Source organism: Rissa tridactyla, chromosome 1, assembly GCF_028500815.1.
Source record: "Rissa tridactyla isolate bRisTri1 chromosome 1, bRisTri1.patW.cur.20221130, whole genome shotgun sequence".
Lineage (NCBI taxonomy): Eukaryota > Metazoa > Chordata > Aves > Charadriiformes > Laridae > Rissa > Rissa tridactyla.
In genome coordinates, this window is record NC_071466.1 from 207,324,883 (window position 1) to 207,344,250 (window position 19,368).

Here is a 19,368-nt window from a genome sequence, read left to right on the forward strand (position 1 = left end):
CAAGGATTAAATGTCACTCAACCACTTCCCCGGGCAGCCTGTTCCAATGCTTGACAACCCTTTTGGTGAAGAAATACGGATGATCTTAAAGTAAAACCATAGCAATATAAACAGGTAAAATGCAACTACTGCAGAATTTAATATATATTCATATTCATTAATAAAACATAAGGACAACAGATGATAAGAAAGGTAAACCTTCCAAAGAATAACTCTATCTACACCTAAACAAAGTAAAATGAAAGTAGATTTTTTCAGGAGAGACAAACAATAATCAAATCTGTTACATATTGTTAGGAGTTAATATTTTGGTCCACGAGGAAAAAAGGAAAAGCAAGGTGAAGACACTGTAGCTACTTTATCATGGCTGCCCTCTCAAAATACAGTTCCAAGCCTCCCAAATCCACGCAGGTCAAAGGGGTAAAAAGTAAGAAGGATGGGGCAATGGCAGTGTTTTTACAAGACAGATGTGATGAGCAAGACCAAAGGGATATTTGTCACTAGTTTTCCAAATTTGTTATGTGAAAAGAATATGTGAGATGCAGGGGTCCATCTGTGAAGGTTCTTGAAGGCTGAGACTGCCACTGAAGTGTTTCTGACGTGGCAGTAAAGGCAGACTGCGGGAGAATCACAAGGACAAGCATTTTTACTTGGAGAAAGCACAGCGCATAGAATTCCTCTTGCCTGAAAGGCCTGGGAATTAGTCTGAATAGAATAAATTTATTTGGTCAATATTGACTCTGAGGAATGAGAGCACATGGTATAGATTCTGTTTGGGCTTCAAAAGTTTTATGAGCAATATAGACTTGTGCCGTTAGTAAAACATTAGTACAGCACAATATAGGTAAGTATCTACATGTATTTTTATGAATTTATGACCGAGGAAAGGAAATCTCAGCTTCCTGTTTGGCAATTCATAATGTGGACAACGTAAACTGAAAAAGGGCAATTTCGCTTTTGCTTTTAAGGTCAGTGACTAAATTCCATAGCTGGAGCTGCAGGGCAAGTTGGTTACAGTAAATAATTTACATCTTTTTATTTCTCTGGAGGAAGCCAGCAAATAATAATATCTCTTATTTTAAAAAAAAAAAAAAAGTTGTAAAGCCAGAATATTGATATGTAATGACACGACCACACACAGAGAGCACACTGCAGTATTTTGTCATTTAAAAAAAAAAGGAAAAGAGAAATTGAAAGCTGACAAGACTTAAAAATGTGTGGCTATCAATTGTACATGCTCAGGGCACGTTAGGCATGAATTTTTCATGAGAATTTTGTATGGAGAACATTTATTCTCATTATACAATGGCATGATAAACCAGTTCCTTCCGAAGAAACTTCACTGAAACTAAATCTTGTGATAGCACAGCTGTGGTCTAGACTGGGTGCCAGCATTAGCAAAGCTATGAGAACCTGAGAGAGATTTACTAACTGCCAGGACCCACCAAAGCTTTAAACTGCTGCAGATGCATCCCTCCTTGGAGGTAAGGAGAAGCATGCGGGTGTGTGTATTTCTGCTCCTGCTAAAGGGAACAAGCCACTCACAAATACACACAGCTTAAGTCCAGACTACCTCTGCCTCTTTGCATTCTTTTATCGATGTCCTCTCTCTAACATTAAACTATACCATACGAAATACTGTATCAAAAGGTCAGGATGGAGTTGCACCTTTTGTGTTTTTTTCCAGCTGCCTGCAAAGTGTCAACTACCTGTAACCCTGCCGTACAGGGTACTAAGCATGTTGACAGTGACCTTACCTGCAAAGGAATGTGAGGCTGCTGAGCCTCTGAAGAACCGGTTTATTTCAATGACCCATTAGCACATGCCACACATTTAAAACTCCTAAATTGTCTTTGGTTCTCAGACATTGCTCCAAACTGAAATCAGAACCTGAGGGGAGATTTTATCCTGGGCATTGGCACAGAAAATACTGATAATGCCTGACGCCAAGTCCGTCTGTCCTAATAACCTTTCTTATTTGAAAACTAGGTTCCTATCTGCCTTTTTGTCACACCCCAGAAAAATACACAGAGTTAAGGACTGTTTACCTTGGTATTCATTCCCTTTGACTCAATATCTTACCATTCGCTTTGAGTCAGTATTGTACCATGAGGGACAGATGGTTGCAGAAAGAAATATTCCATTGTTTTAAAGGAATTAGTAAACTTAATACAACACTTAAAATAAATATTCACGTTAGGGAAAGTAGGCAATAAAAAGCTATTCATTAAATGAAACCACTTAAAGCAAGGAATTACAATAGTCTGTACATAGATATATATACACAGACTTCCAACAATACATGGCTTGTAGGCTATAGCCTTCCACCTCTTCTAAGGCCTCTTGCTGAGGCTGAGGCTTCCACCTCAGCAATTCTATGATTCTATGATTCTAAAAGTTTTTCTACTGTTTCTCAGCCTTTTCCTTAATAAATGAAAAGCAAATATTTGTGCCCAGAAAACCCTTCTTATTCCTTTCTCAGTAGTACTGAGGTTTCCACTATAAGCATGGTAGCTGACATATCAAGTCACTTAAACATGTTCACGTCAGAAAGCTTATGGTACATCTGGGCTTTGCTTATTTCCTTTAATGGCAAGGCAGCAAACTAAATTCTCTGGGTCAGAAGGAAGGCTGGAAAGGATGCAGCACTGTGCACTGCTGGAGATGCATGCAAAGTAGCAGTGCCTGAGCTGTTTCCCAGTGTATTTCACAATAGATAATCTCTTGTGTTGCGAGTCTGGCATAAAAGATCACCGAACAAATATAAGTCACATTTTTTTTCACATTTAGGTTGACGTATGAAATTATAAGCTAATTCTGCAAAAATCATAAAAGGATGATTTCCTTCTCTGTTTACTTGTTACTTCCAGAAATCCACTAGAAAACAGTTCTACATTGTTATGATTTCACATAGTCATGAAAAAAGCTATTGTGTCTCCAGAATCGATGTACCACTAGAACGTATGAAGTGAAGAGGCGGATTTGTGCTCCCCATTTCCCTGACTTTTCACCGGGAGCTGTTTGCAGCCTCACATCAACCCAGCAGCCTGTGAGTCGAGGGCAGACGGACAAACAAGAAGGAATTTCCCTCAAGCAGACAGCAAGAGGACAAGGAAGATTCATAATGACTGGTTTTCTGTTTCAAACCTGCTTGAACAACTGCAGTCTCCCAGCCTGACGTGGAAGACAGTGTTAGTGAGATCATGTTCCCTCTGAGAAGAGCAAGAAAGAGGGAATGACAAGGGAGGAAAGCGCTAACATCCTGTGGGCAAAAAAATGCTACAGAGAGCTTGCAGAGTGGGAAATAAATGGAGAAGGAAGGCAGTCCAATAAATGGTCCAAGGACAGAGAGATAAATAAATAAAAATAATAAAAAGGGAAAAAAAACCCCAAACTTCCTTGAAATGCAGGGCATGATTCTGGGCTGGTGTTAATCAGCTAAGATTCATTGATACCAGTTGGACTATGCCTGATTACACTAATTCTTGGTCTGGCTGACCACGGGCAATGGAAAAGGCAAAGCTTAATGAATAACAATGAAAAACACACAGGTATTTGGCTGGAATCTGTATTCCACAAGCTGAATCTGCAGATGTGAGCTTAAATCTCATTCCCTGAACGTCTAATAGCTTTTTTTGCCCCCAGCCTTAAGTGAACACTGCAGTTGTCAATATTGTGAGCCTCAACGATAGTCAGCACCCATCCACCCCTGAGCCACATCACACACACAAATTGAACAACACGTTAAAAACCTGACTTTTCCACATCATAAAAACATGACTTCAATGGAGACCAACTGCTACCCTGCCACGAGCTTCACAGAGAGGCCTCCTGTGGTAATCCCCCTCCCTGATGTGTCAGACATTGCTGGACATCCTCCGAAACTTTTCTCCATGTTGTACCTGTCGGCCTGATGGCAGTTTAGTTATTTTTGGTCTCTAATCTGAGTTGAACCTGATGCAAACAAATAAAAATTATGAGCACAAAGAAAGCAAAGAGTTTGCAGAATGCTGAAAAACTTCCTGCTTGAGAAAAAGTTGAGGCTCGGGAGACCTCCTGAGATGGTGGCAGGTTAGCCGTCAGGGCTGAGAAGCAAGTCCCCACACTCTCTGCTGTCCTTAGGTGTCTGCTGTAAGTCAGGGCTCCCACGACAGACACCTAACCTCTCTGTGCTTTAGTTCACTCATCTGTTAAAGGGGTGTCATTTTTTTCAAGCTCATAGTATTCTTGTGAAACTTTGTAAAGCAATTTCAAGCTGCATCAAAGAACAAAAGACAGATACAAATGCCTAATGAGCTCACATCTGACAGCAAATATTTGACACAGCCCGAGCTCGGTCAAACTTTTGGAACACACTTGTGAGCTTGTTTGAACGAAAAATGAACAGGGGAACTGAAACAGGTGGAGGAATGCCGTGTTAACTTACATATCTTCTTAGAAGGCTGTGAAAAAGCTTTAGATGAGTTGGTCAACGGAAGGTTTTGAATGACTCAGGCACTATGACTAAGAGGAAGAAGGAAACTCTGTATGCTGCTTGTTGCGCCACTGTTGTGCAAGATCATCTTCCTGAGCTCACAGACAGGAAGCTGCAGCCAGCAAATCTATGGGAGGCAAACTCACTCTTCTGACCAGATTATCTCTCTCCGTTAGAATCTGTAGCTCATTACATGATTTTGGCTATTGCATTACTGGAGGCTACTGTTGTCAGCAAGGGTTAGTTTTCCAAAAAGACGGCCATCATGTAACACCATGAAAACGAGTATTACAACCTTATGCTCTGAAGACATTTACTGCAACCAGACTTCGAAAACAAGTGTTGCATCAGAGAGGAAAGTTAATAAGAAACATAGATCAACCTCATGCCACGTTAGATTCATGTGGTGCACATTAATCATCTGAATAAGTCACACTGAAGTCTGAAGTGCCTTTTCATGACAGTAACTTAGATCTCTTTCCATAAAAACATATCCTTTCTTGATTGCAAGGAGCTGAAAAAAATCCTGTTGGTGCTCATGGCTGTTTAATGTACCCAAGTTTGACCCAGACATTTAAATATTTTCATAGCACCAAGAGCAATAAAAAAACCCATGCATAATCTTTTGGTTGTGCAATCTGTGTGTACTTTGACCGAAGGCTTTCGTACTGCAAGCAGTAGGTGGCATGCTTAAAAAATAAATATTAATCTCAGGAAAATGTTCTCATGCTGTTTTACTGCTATTCTTAAAACTCAGATGGAAACCAACCTACCAAAGGATAAATGGAAAATGTTGAAAGCTTGGGTTCTTTAGATACAACTGAAATGGGTAAAGTAATTACAGTAAAACTCTAGGGTGCATCAAAAACTTCAGAAATGGGATAATTGAAGCAGAACTCTAACCCCAAATTCCTGAACTGAATATGTTATTATTCATTGCATAGGGAAAAAGTATCATCAGCATTGCCCTTGTCAAATATGCAAAAGAGTGATTACATTATATCCATGTAAATTATCCCTCGGGTTTCTGTTTGGGAAGGGGAGGTATTGAGCACTTGTCTCTTGTAGCACTGCTCTCTACCGTTAAAGACTTGCTCCTCACTCTAAATCAGCTCATTTCAGAGCGGGGTGAAGAGATCCCTTTGGGTGGACTTCACAAAACTAGCAAGTTTTGTTAAGTGCTTTGGGAGTCTTTAGGATCAAAAACATAGGGAAAATAGGAGATTGTTATCATTTGACAAGCGGGTGGAATGCTGGGAGAACAATTTCTGTCCCTGGGATTTATTTTGTTAGCCACATAGGCAAGCGAGGGAGAAAAGCAATGTAGTAACTCTGGGCATGGAACAGCCCCTGTGAGCTCAGCACTTTTGTCTGGGGGTGCAAAGGAAACACTACATTTATTTCACATTAATGTGAAAAAATGACACAGCTGCCTATACCCTCCCATGCCATGGCTACATGATGAAAACCACTGGGGTTCTTGGAGCTTTATACTTCTGTTATTCTTCACTTGCATTCAGGAACTGATTTATTACTGAGGCTATAGAGGAGGAAGAGAGGAAAAGCTAAACATTTTGTGTGCTCTGCATCTGGCAAGACATAAAACACTCCAATTTCAAGCACGAGACAGGTCACTGACAGTGACAGACATGGCTGGCAACATCTCAGTTCAGCAGCAGTAACTCATCATCCGAGCTGAGTGTAATTGTCACCAGGTGTCAAGTCCCATTGTCTCCGGCTGTGGGGCTCCAGGCTCCCAAGGAAATTAGCACATGAAATTCTCCTATACAACGTGGTTTTTGCATTTGCCGGGATGAACTGACACTGAAGCAAATCCCCTCTGCATTCCTTTTGACAGTTAATATCTCTATCAAATTCTCCTGAGCCTCACAGAAGGCAGAGAATAAAGAAAACAAGTTTCTCCTCTCAGTGGCTGAAACTTGATCACTTTTATTTAAAAGGGCTGAGAAATGCAGTAACTTACTTTGCACCAATTTCTTCTGAGGAAGACCTTGGAAGCTATTAATGTCCTGTGCCATACTCAGGAATAATAATGCCTCCCCCCTGCCCTCCAACTAACTAGAAAGCAGAGAATGATCCTCATCTCCAGGGTAATGCAGCAGATAAAGCAATGAATATAAAGTATCAAGAACTGCAGTTTACCTACTTGTCCCATAATGGACCCTGTGCTGATACAAAGAAGAGAGTTAACAAAACTTCAGATCAAGCTGAGGTATGTTAATGTTTTTAACGAATCACAGGTGTATGCGTGAGACCACGCTAATCACCTAAAAACAGTCAGAAGCTAATCAAAGTATACAATGAGATGTACTCTATTTATCTCCTGCAGAATTACAGAAATGCTAAATATCAGTACTCTGCATTTTCATGCACATTTCAAATTTTCAATACATTTACAGTATTAACCATCACTGCTACACTAAGAATCCTATATTGGTTTGAAGCTTTAATGTCTTATCTTTTCCACTTATCCACTTAGTAGAATTTTCCTCCAATTAACATTAGATGTTTACACAACATTTTAAAACAATAGCGCTACTATATTAAAAAATGCATAGAATGTTTATTTGAAAGATCTGTACTAACCTACCAAGCTATTACTCTGGCTAAACATAGTGATTTGGTAAGGAATAAAGCTAATAGAAGACCAAACCTTGTCTTTTACTAAGAGTTATTGAGGAGTTGTATAATGGTAGTAGGGACAATATCTATTAACACTTCTGATATTTCTACAGCAGTGTACAAAGACTCTTTTCTTTACTTCTGTAGGAAAGGAGGAAAATGACCCTAAGTCAAGAATTGTAGCTGCATTAATTAAACTAAAAAAATGTGATTACATGTTAGGGATGGGGGAAAAAACCCACCTCAAGAAGAAAGCCCTGTCCTAATTAGCTTAATTTGGTAGTTTTCAATGACTCTGCAAGTAGTATCAAAGAGATATTCAAGGACATGATAAAACTCATTTATCAACTGCCAAAAAAGAAAATAAAAATACCCAGATCAAAACCTGATCAAATTCCTAATGTAATTCATCACCCAGCGCTGCTTCTACCCTGACTATGCCTTACAGTATACTAAGCATTCACAATACCATAGATGGTGACCTGGTAAAGGTTTGCATAAGATCATGAATGAAGTCTTTCTGTTTTCCAATTTCCTTCCATTGAACCATGGAAGCTGTAGGCTGGAAGGGGCACCTAGAAGTCATCTGGTCCAGTCCCCCACTCAAAGCAGGTCCAATTAGAGCAGGCTGATTGGGGGCATGTTGAGTTGGGTTTTGAATCCTTTGCATCTCTGAGGATGGAGAATTCACAGCCTCTCTGGGCCCTTGTTCCAATGTTTGCTCATGCTGATGGTAAAACCTTTGCCTTTACATCTAATTGCAATGTCCCACATTGCAACTAGTGTCCAGTCCCTCTCACCCTGACACCGAGCACCTTGAGAAGAGTCCAGATCTGTTTTTCCCCCCGTTAGGTAGCCGTACCCTCCCATTAGCTTTCTCTGAATAAACCCAGTTCTCTCAGCCTTTAGTCATATATCACACGCTACAGTCCTTCAACTGATCTTGTTCCATTAGGTCAATGTTTGCCTTGTACCGGGGAGCCCACAACTGGACACAGTACTCCTGACAGGAGCCAAATACAAGGGAAGAATCCCTTCCAGCAACCCGAAGCAACACTTCTGCTAATACAGCACAGTATGCAGCTGGACTCCTTCGGCACGAGGGCACCCTGCTGATTTTGATAGTTGGGGAGGTTTTTCTAAGAAGCGTGAAGAGAGTTCCTTTTAATCCTGCCCCTATGGAAGCCTAACATTCTTGAGAGATTTTTTAGCACCAGCTTCCTAAATCTATTATAACAGGATGGTTATTCCCAGCCCCATGCGAGTTTGTTGGCAGACACGGTTATTCTACAAGCAGAAAACAACCAGGACCCCAATAATATGTGAACCATAAAAGCAATGCAAGCCATCTCTGTAATTATTTTCTGATGTTCAGAGATGGATTTGTTCTCCTGGAGTTCTTTTCCTTTGTTCTACTTGAAACCATCTGTAGTAAAAAAGATTAGCCTTTGTGCCTATCAACCTATAATGCCCTGTTAAGCCAGCGGGAGTTTCAGATGTGAATGAATCCTAGGGTCCAGCCAGAGTACCACTCCACTTGTCTGCTTCAATCAGAAGAGTGTGATTCATATCTGAATATTTTAAATAATGAAAATTGATCAGAACGAGAATCACTTGACCTGTTCCCTGCAGACTTCAGAAGCATCACACCAGATTCAAATTTTAGGTAAGTAAAAACAAAATGTAGGTTATGTTAGACAGAAATTATTTTGGAATACTTGGATCAAATTCTCTGTGTCCACTACTGCTAGGACTCCAACCATTTGTTTCTTTTTCTCTGCTAACTACTTCCATATTTTTACTTTTTTTTTTTTTGGTGGAGTTGTTATTTTTGCCTTTGTACCATCCTGATCAGATTCTGTTTTTCTTCAGAAGCAGCTTACACAGCATATATTAAATAATGATGATGACAGTATACAAAATAATACAAAGCCAGATTTTGGTATTTTTACTCACGTTAGAGAGCATCAAATTCTAATGTGGAATCATGTCACAGATAAACCAGATTCAAGAGAAGTATTGCAATTTAGATCAAATACAATATAAAATAGTGTCGATTTCTGTCTCAAATAAAATTTATATAAATACATTGTATCTCTTGCACATGGCTGACATCTATAGTAAACATAAAAATGCACACAAAGTAAAAAGAACATAATTTATGGATTTCTGTAGACATTTTTGTAGATTGCAAATATGTTTAAACAATTGTTTCTGAAAGTTATAAATTGTGCAAATCGGAGTTGATTGCAAATTGTAATGCAATGGAGGAAAAGAACTGTTGCTGTTTGTCTTACCTGTTCCAAGAAACAAGACGTGATATCTTCCGTCAGCAGCATTCACTCGGTCTACAGCAATCTTTGTATACTTGTAGTCAGCTCCTATGCGGATGATTAATGGCCTCTTGTGTATTGGGTAAATGGGATTAAACATCAAAGGGTGATTCCTGATGAAGGTCACAACATCGTCTGGAAACTCTTTGGTTGTCCGCATATTAGGAGTGAAGGCTCCTCCCGGGCACTGTAAGAAACATGCACAGTAATGCCTAACAATACTTACCATCTTTCAGAGACTTTTCATCTCCAAGTCATTTACAAATATTGACAGATAGTTGACAAAGTAAGTTCCCGAAAGAGCACTTCAGACTCTGACTGAAAGTAATTATGTTCCAGTAACGGTAATGAAGTGCTTGAATAGCTACGCTTTGAACTCCCATCAATTCAGATAAAGCAAACACAAACATTATTTTTTTTTGCCTTTCGAAGCCCAGCTTGATGGCAAAGATCCATACTTCTGGACCTATTTCCACATTCTTTATACTTCCAAACTGCCTGTTGTAAAAAAAAAATTGAAGTGATTGGTATGAGAAGATACCAAACTTTCACAGCTGGTTTGTTATGGACTTAGTAAAAAGGCAAAAGGTAAAATCCAATATTAACTGTAATTTGGTCAATAACCCTCTAGTCATTACATTGATTATGAGATGGTGAAAGGGCCTGTGACTCATCTTCATTTGAAAAAACAATAATATGGAGACAATCCATTTACATCTGAGAAGGCTGACCATTCACAGGATCTTGCCTACACTTCCCCTGTGCCCGAGAAATAACAGAGTTGCATAAATACTCTGGATGCTTCTTTAAATGTAATGAAGAATCATCCAAATAATCAGCCCTGGGGCACTCTGGACCTCATGAGGACATAAAAGCAATCTTAGAAATCTCGAGTGTTTACTGAGAGTGAAACTAATAGAGGACTGTGGGAAGAAATCAGGAGCTACGTCAGTAATGGGAACAATGTTCTGGATGTACCTATGCTAATTTACATTACTTGTGTTCAGCCATCGTTACCACACTTCTTACTGCTGCTCCTGAGCTTTCATTTTACCCTTTACCAGACTTCTGAGCTGTGAAACTCTCCTCGAAGTATTGGAACTATTCAGAAATATTTCAACACAGTATTTTTCCAGTTGGAAAAATGTTGATTTGTTCAATACGAACCATTTCATGGAAACTTGTTTATTTTGATGAGGACCATTCTTACGTCTAGGATGGAATTTCTGGTCAAAACCACAGACACAAAAATAGCTAGTAGCTTAGGGAGAGATTTACCTCACCTGACTTCTACTGTCTCAAAGTCAGGCATTTATTCTTAGTTAGCCATCTAGGTTTCCTCTGTAGTCAGTAATTCAGACTAGATGTCCTGCTTTTGGGTGGCTAAAATTACATAAAATGAATCATACTCTGAGAGACTAGGAAACTCGCTGCGGATATGTGAGTCATGTGTCCAACCTACCTGATGTGAGCAAATGTTAGAATCTGGGTCTTCACCTCCCAGGGGATCCCTCTAGCCACCAAGCAGGAGTGCCTGCCCATTCTACCTTCGCTGCTAAAAGCTGTTCCATCTTGTGCACATAATAAACTATTCATTGGGCAATACCAGGAACAAAGTAGAGAGGGGACTGCAGCCTAATCCCAGGGTTTAGAAACAATTTATGGCTCAATTACATTTTAATTATTTATACAAAGTAGAACAGCTCTGGTAGGAATTCTTTTAAAAAAATGCTCTGGCATTACCTTCAGGAAGAAGAACTGGAACTCAGCTCAGATAGGCGTCTCTTTTCTCATCTGACACCCTTTACAATTGATTCTTCTGCACTCTTATTTATCCTGAGGGTTTTGGTTTGGTTCCCATTAGAAATGACACTACATGCTAGCCCTCTAAGATTGCTCATAAAATTGAATTCTTATTATCTTGTTTGCTCTACTCCTTCCCTCTGTGGCACTTCCATCCACAGTCTTCCAGGAAATGTATGGAGCTATCTGCTAAGATTAGCAACAAATGCTGAAAAAGAACTGTGTTCAAAAATTTGTGGGCTATTAGCAAGATTATTCTACTTGCTAGTGATCTGCCAGACCCCAGTTCCTCTCCAGAGGGATTCCATTTCACGAGCAGTTCAAATTAAACTTTCCTGTCCTACAGAGCTCAGTTGAAAGAAGACTTTCCCTGATACTTTCTGTCCTTCCATTCTTGACTTGGAGATCGTAAGACCTTTGTCTGTGACTCTCTGCAAAAATGTCTGCGCTATGGTTCACCCCAGTATGACCCTAAAAACTTACATTATGTCATTGTTCTGAGCAAAGCCTTAACCAACATCTTTAATCAATTAATTCTTTTGCTCTCCCCCATATAAGCCAATGACAGGCAAAAGATGTTACTGAAGAACCCTGTAAGCTCTCCCTTTCCTGGAGGGATTGAATGTGTATCCTTCACACCTCATTCAAGCACTTGGCTACGCGATACTTACGTTCACAGTTGATCACCATGCAGTTAGATTGCAGAGAGAAACAGAATTCTTTAATTTACAGCATATTCCCCAACATGCTGTAGGTACAAAAACTATTTCTGTAAACTCTGAAAAATGGAAACTATCTTCAAACATCACTGAATTTAGTAGCAAGCTGCCAATTATGTAATTTTTTTTTCCTTTCTTTTTCCATAAGTAAGTTTTGCTTGTGGAGAAATAAGAAACCATTGGTATTTAGTGAAGGGCAGCCAAACATTGCGGAGTTGATTACGGCCAAATGAATGTATTGCTTTATTTAATCCTACTGAAGCTATACTGAAGCCTTTTCATTATTTATCCAATGTACTGCGACACAATGAACATTCATTTTTGTCTAGAGGTTTAGCATGAGTATCTTTTTAGGCAACTGTAAAGTAGCATTTTCCATATCTAGTCCAGCATCCCAGAACTTGCCAAAAACTTACATTCAAGAGGAAAGAGGCTCATGCCCCATAGTCTGCAAGTGTGGCTATTAAAAGTTAACCCTTCGAACACAAATCTGAGAAGCAAAAAATCCCTATGTCCCAGTTTTTACAGATGCTTTGACATAAGTGAAAAATAGAGTTTGTGGCATGCATTTAAAAGTGGAACTTTTTGTCAGTGAAATAAAAGCAAAGTGAATCAAGTTCCAGCTTAGAAAATATACCTTTAAGATACCATGTTGTGGCTGGATTGTGAGGAAGCACAGAAAAGCCAGTGATCAGAAAACCAGCAATGATCATCTTAAAAGAATCTCTTTTGGCTTTATTTTTTTGTGAGCTCTGATCTAAGAATCTATCTTCAAATTCAGAGCTCATCAGCACTGATGAAAGAGAAATCTGAAAATCTGAAAAATGTAGATAATTTCTGTCACCATGTTAAACCCAAATCTGAATTTTCTTTTTCCCTTTCCATTGTGCTGCCTGATTTCTTCAGGCCCATCTGGAATATACCTCATAAGCCTCCGTGAGGCGAACCAAGAATAACATGGCTGAGGAAACGCATACAAATACAATATTCTGAAGCAGCAAGAAATTCTGAAATGTGACTAATCACAAGAGCATGAAACTTCCTGTTTAAATGGGCCATTCATTTTCCTTTTTTGTACAGTTTAAGCTTAAAGCCTCAATGAACTCATGAGATTAGAGCTATACGAATTAATTGCAAAGAAAGAATAATGCTAGCTTTAGACCTCAGTGGAATATCAGGTACTGATTAGCCAATTCGAGAGATCTGGGAACATGAAGTGCTAAATCTTACAGCAAGTAATAACTGCACTAAAATGTCATGAAGAATTGTGTGAAGAGGGAGAGCTCTTCCATGTATCTGAGCATTCGTGTATGAGAGAGAAAGAACAAGATCTACAGCACAAAGACGACTATGAATGAAATGGTGATATGGTTAAAGGTTCTTGCAGCGACTTGCAAAATTAAAATGAAATTTAATTTCCTGTGATAAATGGAAAAGCAACAAAGTGTTCATCTAAAAAAAATGATAACTACGTCGTTGAGAGATGATTTATGATTCCGTGCATACGTATTTAATTCTGTTACTTAAGAAATTGCAAGACTTCATAGAAGTCAACAAAAGTCCACACTACCATAATTCATTTAGCAAATACGGATTTAGAGAAGTTTCTAGAGAAAGTTCATACATCCTTCATTAAAACTCAAAATATTAGACTTCATACTTCTGCTAATTCTAAATTAAGAATAGTGCAGATAAGTAAACAAATAAATAAAAAGTGCATCAACAACAATTTTTATATACCATAAAGGTGAAAAGAAAAAAAAAACACAATTGTGTTTAAAATCTTTCATGAGACATTTTTATAAAACTTGGAAACAGAGTTAGCTGTAATTGTGTACAGAATCTTCATTGGAAGATTATTACTACCCCTCATACAGTAAAAGAAAGTCCTGAAAAATCCTCAAGGCATACAAAAAGCATCCTTTACAAGGAGGACTTTGAATTCTTTCTAGAAGATTTCCAGATACTGTGTGATTTGTATAGCAAGCTGAGAAGCAAATAAAATTGTTCTGAACTGTAACTAAGTGTCATAGTCACATATGGTCCATTATCCTGGAATAAATAATATCTATTTATGTATTAAACAAAGACAAGTAATTGGCAAACCTGCATAAACATCTTTGTACTTACGGTGCCAGGTCGTGGGTACGGAATTCTGCCCTGATATGGAATCAGCTGGTGGTTCGGGCCCTCCTTGTGTGCAAATGGCCCATTGAACACGGTCTGGATGTCGGACAGATGATACACACACACAGCTGAGCCTTTGAATATGGAGCTGGAAGACAGTAGGAAAAAGTTAGTATGCAACAAACCCATTTTTGTATAGCTTTTCCATCATTTGGCGTGGTCCAATAACAAAAGACACCTCTAAAAGAATATATTTAATACAATTTAACGCTGCTATAGTATGGATCTGATACATTTTAAATCAATTAATTTAGCTCCCCAATATACACCATTACTCCTTAATACCTAGCACCTTTTTGAACAGTGAACTAAAAAAAGAGGGAGGAAGGTGCTACCCTACTGGTGGAATAAGAAAATTTCCTAATGTTGAATATAACAGAAATATAATCTGGCCCCAGTTAAATCAATGGCAAAAATATTGCTGACTTCAGTGAGACAAGAGTTTTACAAACTTTGTACTGCCAAGCTCAAGCCAGGTTTCCAGAACTCCCTACCAGCATATTAACCACAAGACCTCCATGAGCCTCCTAAAATACACGGCTAAAATATTAATCAAAACATCCAGCGCAATTACAATTGGTTAGATTTTTACAATCAGTTGCCAGCTTTTTAAGCAAAATGGGAACAGGTTGTGGCTGTAAAGGAATTGCTCCTATGTAGTCCTCAAATCCACCCACAAAACCGGTCTGACAAAGACCCCTCGAAGTGAGTTGAAATTTGATGCTTCCTGAGGAGAACCTGGGGGGTCACCTATGAGAAGAGCACATTTTTAGCAGTGCTCTGGGTTCAGCAGTGGTCTCAGATGGTCTCAGACAGCACAATCCCTGAATGGCACCCATCAGCCCATGATGACGAAAGGCACTATGGGAATAATTTCCAGTGATGCTAAGGCTGACTGCAGTGAATTAATTACTCTTTTTTTCCTCTCACCGCATGTAAGTTTTGCGATATTTATCTTAACAAAGTGGAAACTTCAGACAGTCTAAAATCTGCCTGATGTTAACTGTAGGATGAAGATAATCCAAGTAACTCTCTGTTTTCAATTGAAGAAGAGAAAGAAAAACACTCCAGAAAAAACCTGAAAACATTACACAGTGTCTAAACAAGGAAAGGGCAATCCACATAGCTCTCAGCTATATATGGGTCAGTAGGAGGAACCTTTTAGATGGATTATGGTGTTTGTGGAAATTTTAGTAGGTATTAATAGATTTTAATACATATATTTAGTCTTTCCAGGTGTTTTATGTTAAATTTACAGCAGATTATCACACTAAAATAATTTGCTTCAGTACTACTTGTTTTCCCTCTGTATCGTTTAGATAAAAATACTAATAGTTATTATTTGCTGGGATGTTTCTCTCTTGCTACTGTTACGAGTTGGAGGTCTCCAGAGATGAAGATAAAGAAACTGCTAAGGAGCAAAAATCCTTATGATTGCTGTATTCAGCTAGGTAACGCTTTCAATCCATAGTTGAACAAAGAGAAAGAAAGCATAGACAATATGGTTCATGACAACAGAAATGCTTGAGTGTAGAAACTTCAATATAGAGAGAAAACAGCTTGAGAGCCAGGAAAAAGTGAAGTTTTCTCTTTGTTGTCACCTTATATGGTCCTGTGATTCAAGCCTCATTTCCACTGCAGGAATACCAGGAGAATTAGGTAAAAGTGTTTCCAGTTCAGGCATGTTGCATCCACAACCTAATCATAAGTGTGGTTTTACTGCTAAACATAACCTCAGCATTTTCTCTTTTTGTGAAGTAGGAATCATAAAATGTAGACAGCACCAGATGTTTACAACTTATGGGATTCTTCTTCTCCCAATTAAATATTATAAAATCATCTTTTTCCTGGGTGATTCACATATTTAAGAATGTAGATCCCTGGATCCACGTGAAAAAAAGTCAGAAAAGCGTATCAGGAAAAAATACTTTCTCATGCAAGGATATTTTTACTAGAAATTGCCATTAAAGGAATTATTAGTAACACATTAAATAATTTGCTAATTTGACTACATAAATAAAATAAAATTAAAAAAAACGGAAAACTTATTTGAAGGTAAGTAATAACAGCTAAATAATACAGGATAGCATATCAGAAATTAGTAAGCAGTAACTATTTCTACTCTGTATACTACCACTATCTGGAGAGGGCAAGAGAAAATAGAAAAAAATAAAGGTAGAGATGGCAGAATCTGTTGGTCCCCCTGTCTGTCTATCTTTGTGGAGAGTTTCGGCATAGTAAGCCATATCTAGTACTTCCACTGCCCTTGGGAGTTCACTGAATGCTTTCTAAACTGGACGGTAAGTGACTACTACTGACTGATAACAGGGAGCTTAAGGCTGCAAGGAGGTGATCAAATGCCACGTATGCTTGTCTTTTCGTAGCCAACTGAAGCTGACATGGATTATTTGCCATCTGTGTGATCATCTGCCAGCTGAGAGACTGGAGCTGATTTGTATGAATTTGTGTAAGAATTCCCGGTTTGATCCTTCAGGGTGCTGGATGTCCTTCAGGAGGTGTAAAGTGCTCTCAGATGCCACATGAGTTCACCCCGTTGAAGTCGTTCAGCTTTCTGCTGCTGAACGGTGACAAGTGGCCCTCCACGGAAATGTTTTCCCACCGCCAGCTGACTACGTCAGGGAGAAGTTTGCTCCAAGCAGCATGCCTCTAACGTGGATTCCAACAGGAATGATACTGAGACTGTTACTCCTGCATGCAAACGACGGTCACAGGAGACATCCAAAACTGCAGAGAACAGCCTTGACCACAAACCGTCACTTTCAGCTTTCATACGGAAAATTGGGCAGTTCAGAAAGGTAATTTTTCTTCAAATCTCCCCACTTACCTTGACGTTGTAAAAATTCCATACACAAGCGTTGTTCTGGGGTTATCTGTCTCTAAGAGAAACACATCCTCTGGAAGAAAGAAAAGGAAAAAGAAAAAAAACGTTTTGAATACTAATAAAAAAACCTTTATTTTTCAGTTTAATTTATGACCTTATTCCTGCTGAAGTCAACAGTAGTTTTGTCTCAGACTTGAATGGGAAAAAGCAGATGTAATGTATGAATGGACCATATGCATAAATTTAGCATTTGAACGTTCAGAAACAGATTTTCAAACTAAATCCATGCCATCTAGCCTGATGAAGACAGAAGGCAAGGATTTTCAAATATGTTTGGGATCCACATTGCTCTCAGCGGGATCTCGTGTCAGCAGGTTTAACAGTAGGCAAACTGCAGCCGTCAAAGACAAAGCGTTCCCATAGACGGAAGTACTCCAAAGCAGGACAATTAGGCGTTTTATCATCCAGCACACACTCTCGATGCTCTCACTAGCTCATTTTCAACACGATATGAATGACACGCAGTTTTGCAGCGACGATACTGAAAGATGTAAACCTCTCAGCTCCCGTCGTGGAGGGATTTACTGACTGCTCTGCGCAAAGCTGTACCTGCTCGCTGAACAGAATTTGCCCACCTATACCTCTGATCTATTGGGTTTTTTTACACTTCAGTGACAAATACTTTAATCTCTGACAGTTTGTCCTTACAAATGTTTTAATAACTATAATCAAGATACCACTTAAACGTATTTTACAACACACAAAAAGAGTGAACCGTTTGAGCTTTTTATCATAGAATACGTTGTTTAGCTTTCCGTTTATTCATGTAGCTCCTTCATGTAACCGTCTGATTTTTTAAAATATTCTTTTAAATACGTCAAAAGCAAAATACTTCACCATGCAGAACTGGAAGTGTTACACTCTTTTGCATTATACATGAAAACAGAAGCACATGCTTGCTCTCTCCCAGTTTTCTGCGTTTCCAGCTGCGGTTGCATTCTTCCTCTTTGCCACAGGATTGTGCTGGGAGCCCAGACTGAGAACATTGTCTCCTATTCTGTACAGTCCTACATTTTGTCATACAGAAAACTAAAAGTGGTTATCCTACTGCTTTGCTGAACAGGAGTGGGCTGGTACATCAGTTCTGAAAGATAAGTTGCTGTGGCAGTGCTTAGGCATGGGGAACTTCTGAAAGTCAGTCCTCCAAGCACCTCACACATTCTGAGTTAGAACAAGTTAGGATCTGCGTCTAAGACTTTTCCATTGAAACCTTGGACCAATATAAAAGTAGACCAAATATTTGTAACGATACCAATTCAAAGACTCTGAACCCCATTTGCTATGACGGAAATCAGCAATTGTGCCAGAGAACCAGAGAAAAGAGAGAGAGATTACAATGGCGAGAAGGTCAGAATCAGATGCAGCTCAGTGTGGCGCCCGTTACCTATTTATATTATGTATATATATATATGTATTTGTATATTAATATACATACCAACTCTTCCAACACCTGAATTAAGAACTATGACTTTGTACGTCACAGCTGTGGACAATACACAACTTGAAACTTTCTGATAATGTTGTCTGACACTTAACTATCAAGATACGCATCTATTAATTCCTTACTGAAAGGAAATCTCTTGTGACTGCTATATAGATTATTCACTGAATATTTGCAGTGTTTCCTATGTTGAACTGAAAAGCTAAGTGCCTGAATGAATCCTGTGAAATTATATTTATTCGTGGTATTACTGCTGGTGCCAGTAATGGGATTTATTAGTACTATCTTGAACTATTAAATTGAGGCCTCTACCCAGTAATCAAAAAAGAAAAACTGCATTGCAGAAAAGCTGTTACGTTACACAGTGGTATAAGAAACAGTTTCCAAGAGAAGTATGTTAAAAAAATGCTATTATAGTCCTAACTAGGAGCAAAATAACAATAGACTTCACTTGTTCCCTTCCAAATATTAATTCTTCACATATATAATTCCTTTACACAGTCAAGATTAATTACCTCTATTTCAAAGATAATCATAATTACCCAGAGAGATTTATGAAGAATTTTTTCATTTCCTGTCATAAAACTGCAAGGGGAATTTTGTCATGAACTTCTACAGGGCCAAGATCTCCCTGTCAACAACTTGACTAAGAAACTGGATGAACAACAATAATTAAATATGCACAGGGTGCAGGATTTGGATAAACTTTAAGGGATCTTTCTTGCCATACCTAATTCATCAAAGTATGTTTCTGTTCCATCTTCATCCATTACTGAGCACACAAGTCTTGCTTTCAGGAATGTTGTCCACTTGTTCACGAGGCTACGTTGACCACCTGTGTCATTCTGCAAAGGAATATTATTTGC

At 38.8% G+C, this 19,368-nt stretch overlaps 1 protein-coding gene across 1 annotated transcript in view; it reads right to left on the reverse strand.

The window, feature by feature from the left end:
- Positions 1 to 19,368, reverse strand: part of SEMA3C (semaphorin 3C) — a 125,178-nt gene that overhangs the window by 16,575 nt on the left and 89,235 nt on the right. Inside the window, exons 9-12 of the mRNA XM_054215828.1 lie at positions 19,233 to 19,347; positions 17,005 to 17,074; positions 14,103 to 14,247; positions 9,415 to 9,637 (exon numbers count right to left, since the gene is read on the reverse strand). Of these exons, the coding sequence (XP_054071803.1) occupies positions 9,415 to 9,637; positions 14,103 to 14,247; positions 17,005 to 17,074; positions 19,233 to 19,347 (553 nt within the window). The remainder of the gene's footprint in view (positions 1 to 9,414; positions 9,638 to 14,102; positions 14,248 to 17,004; positions 17,075 to 19,232; positions 19,348 to 19,368) is intronic.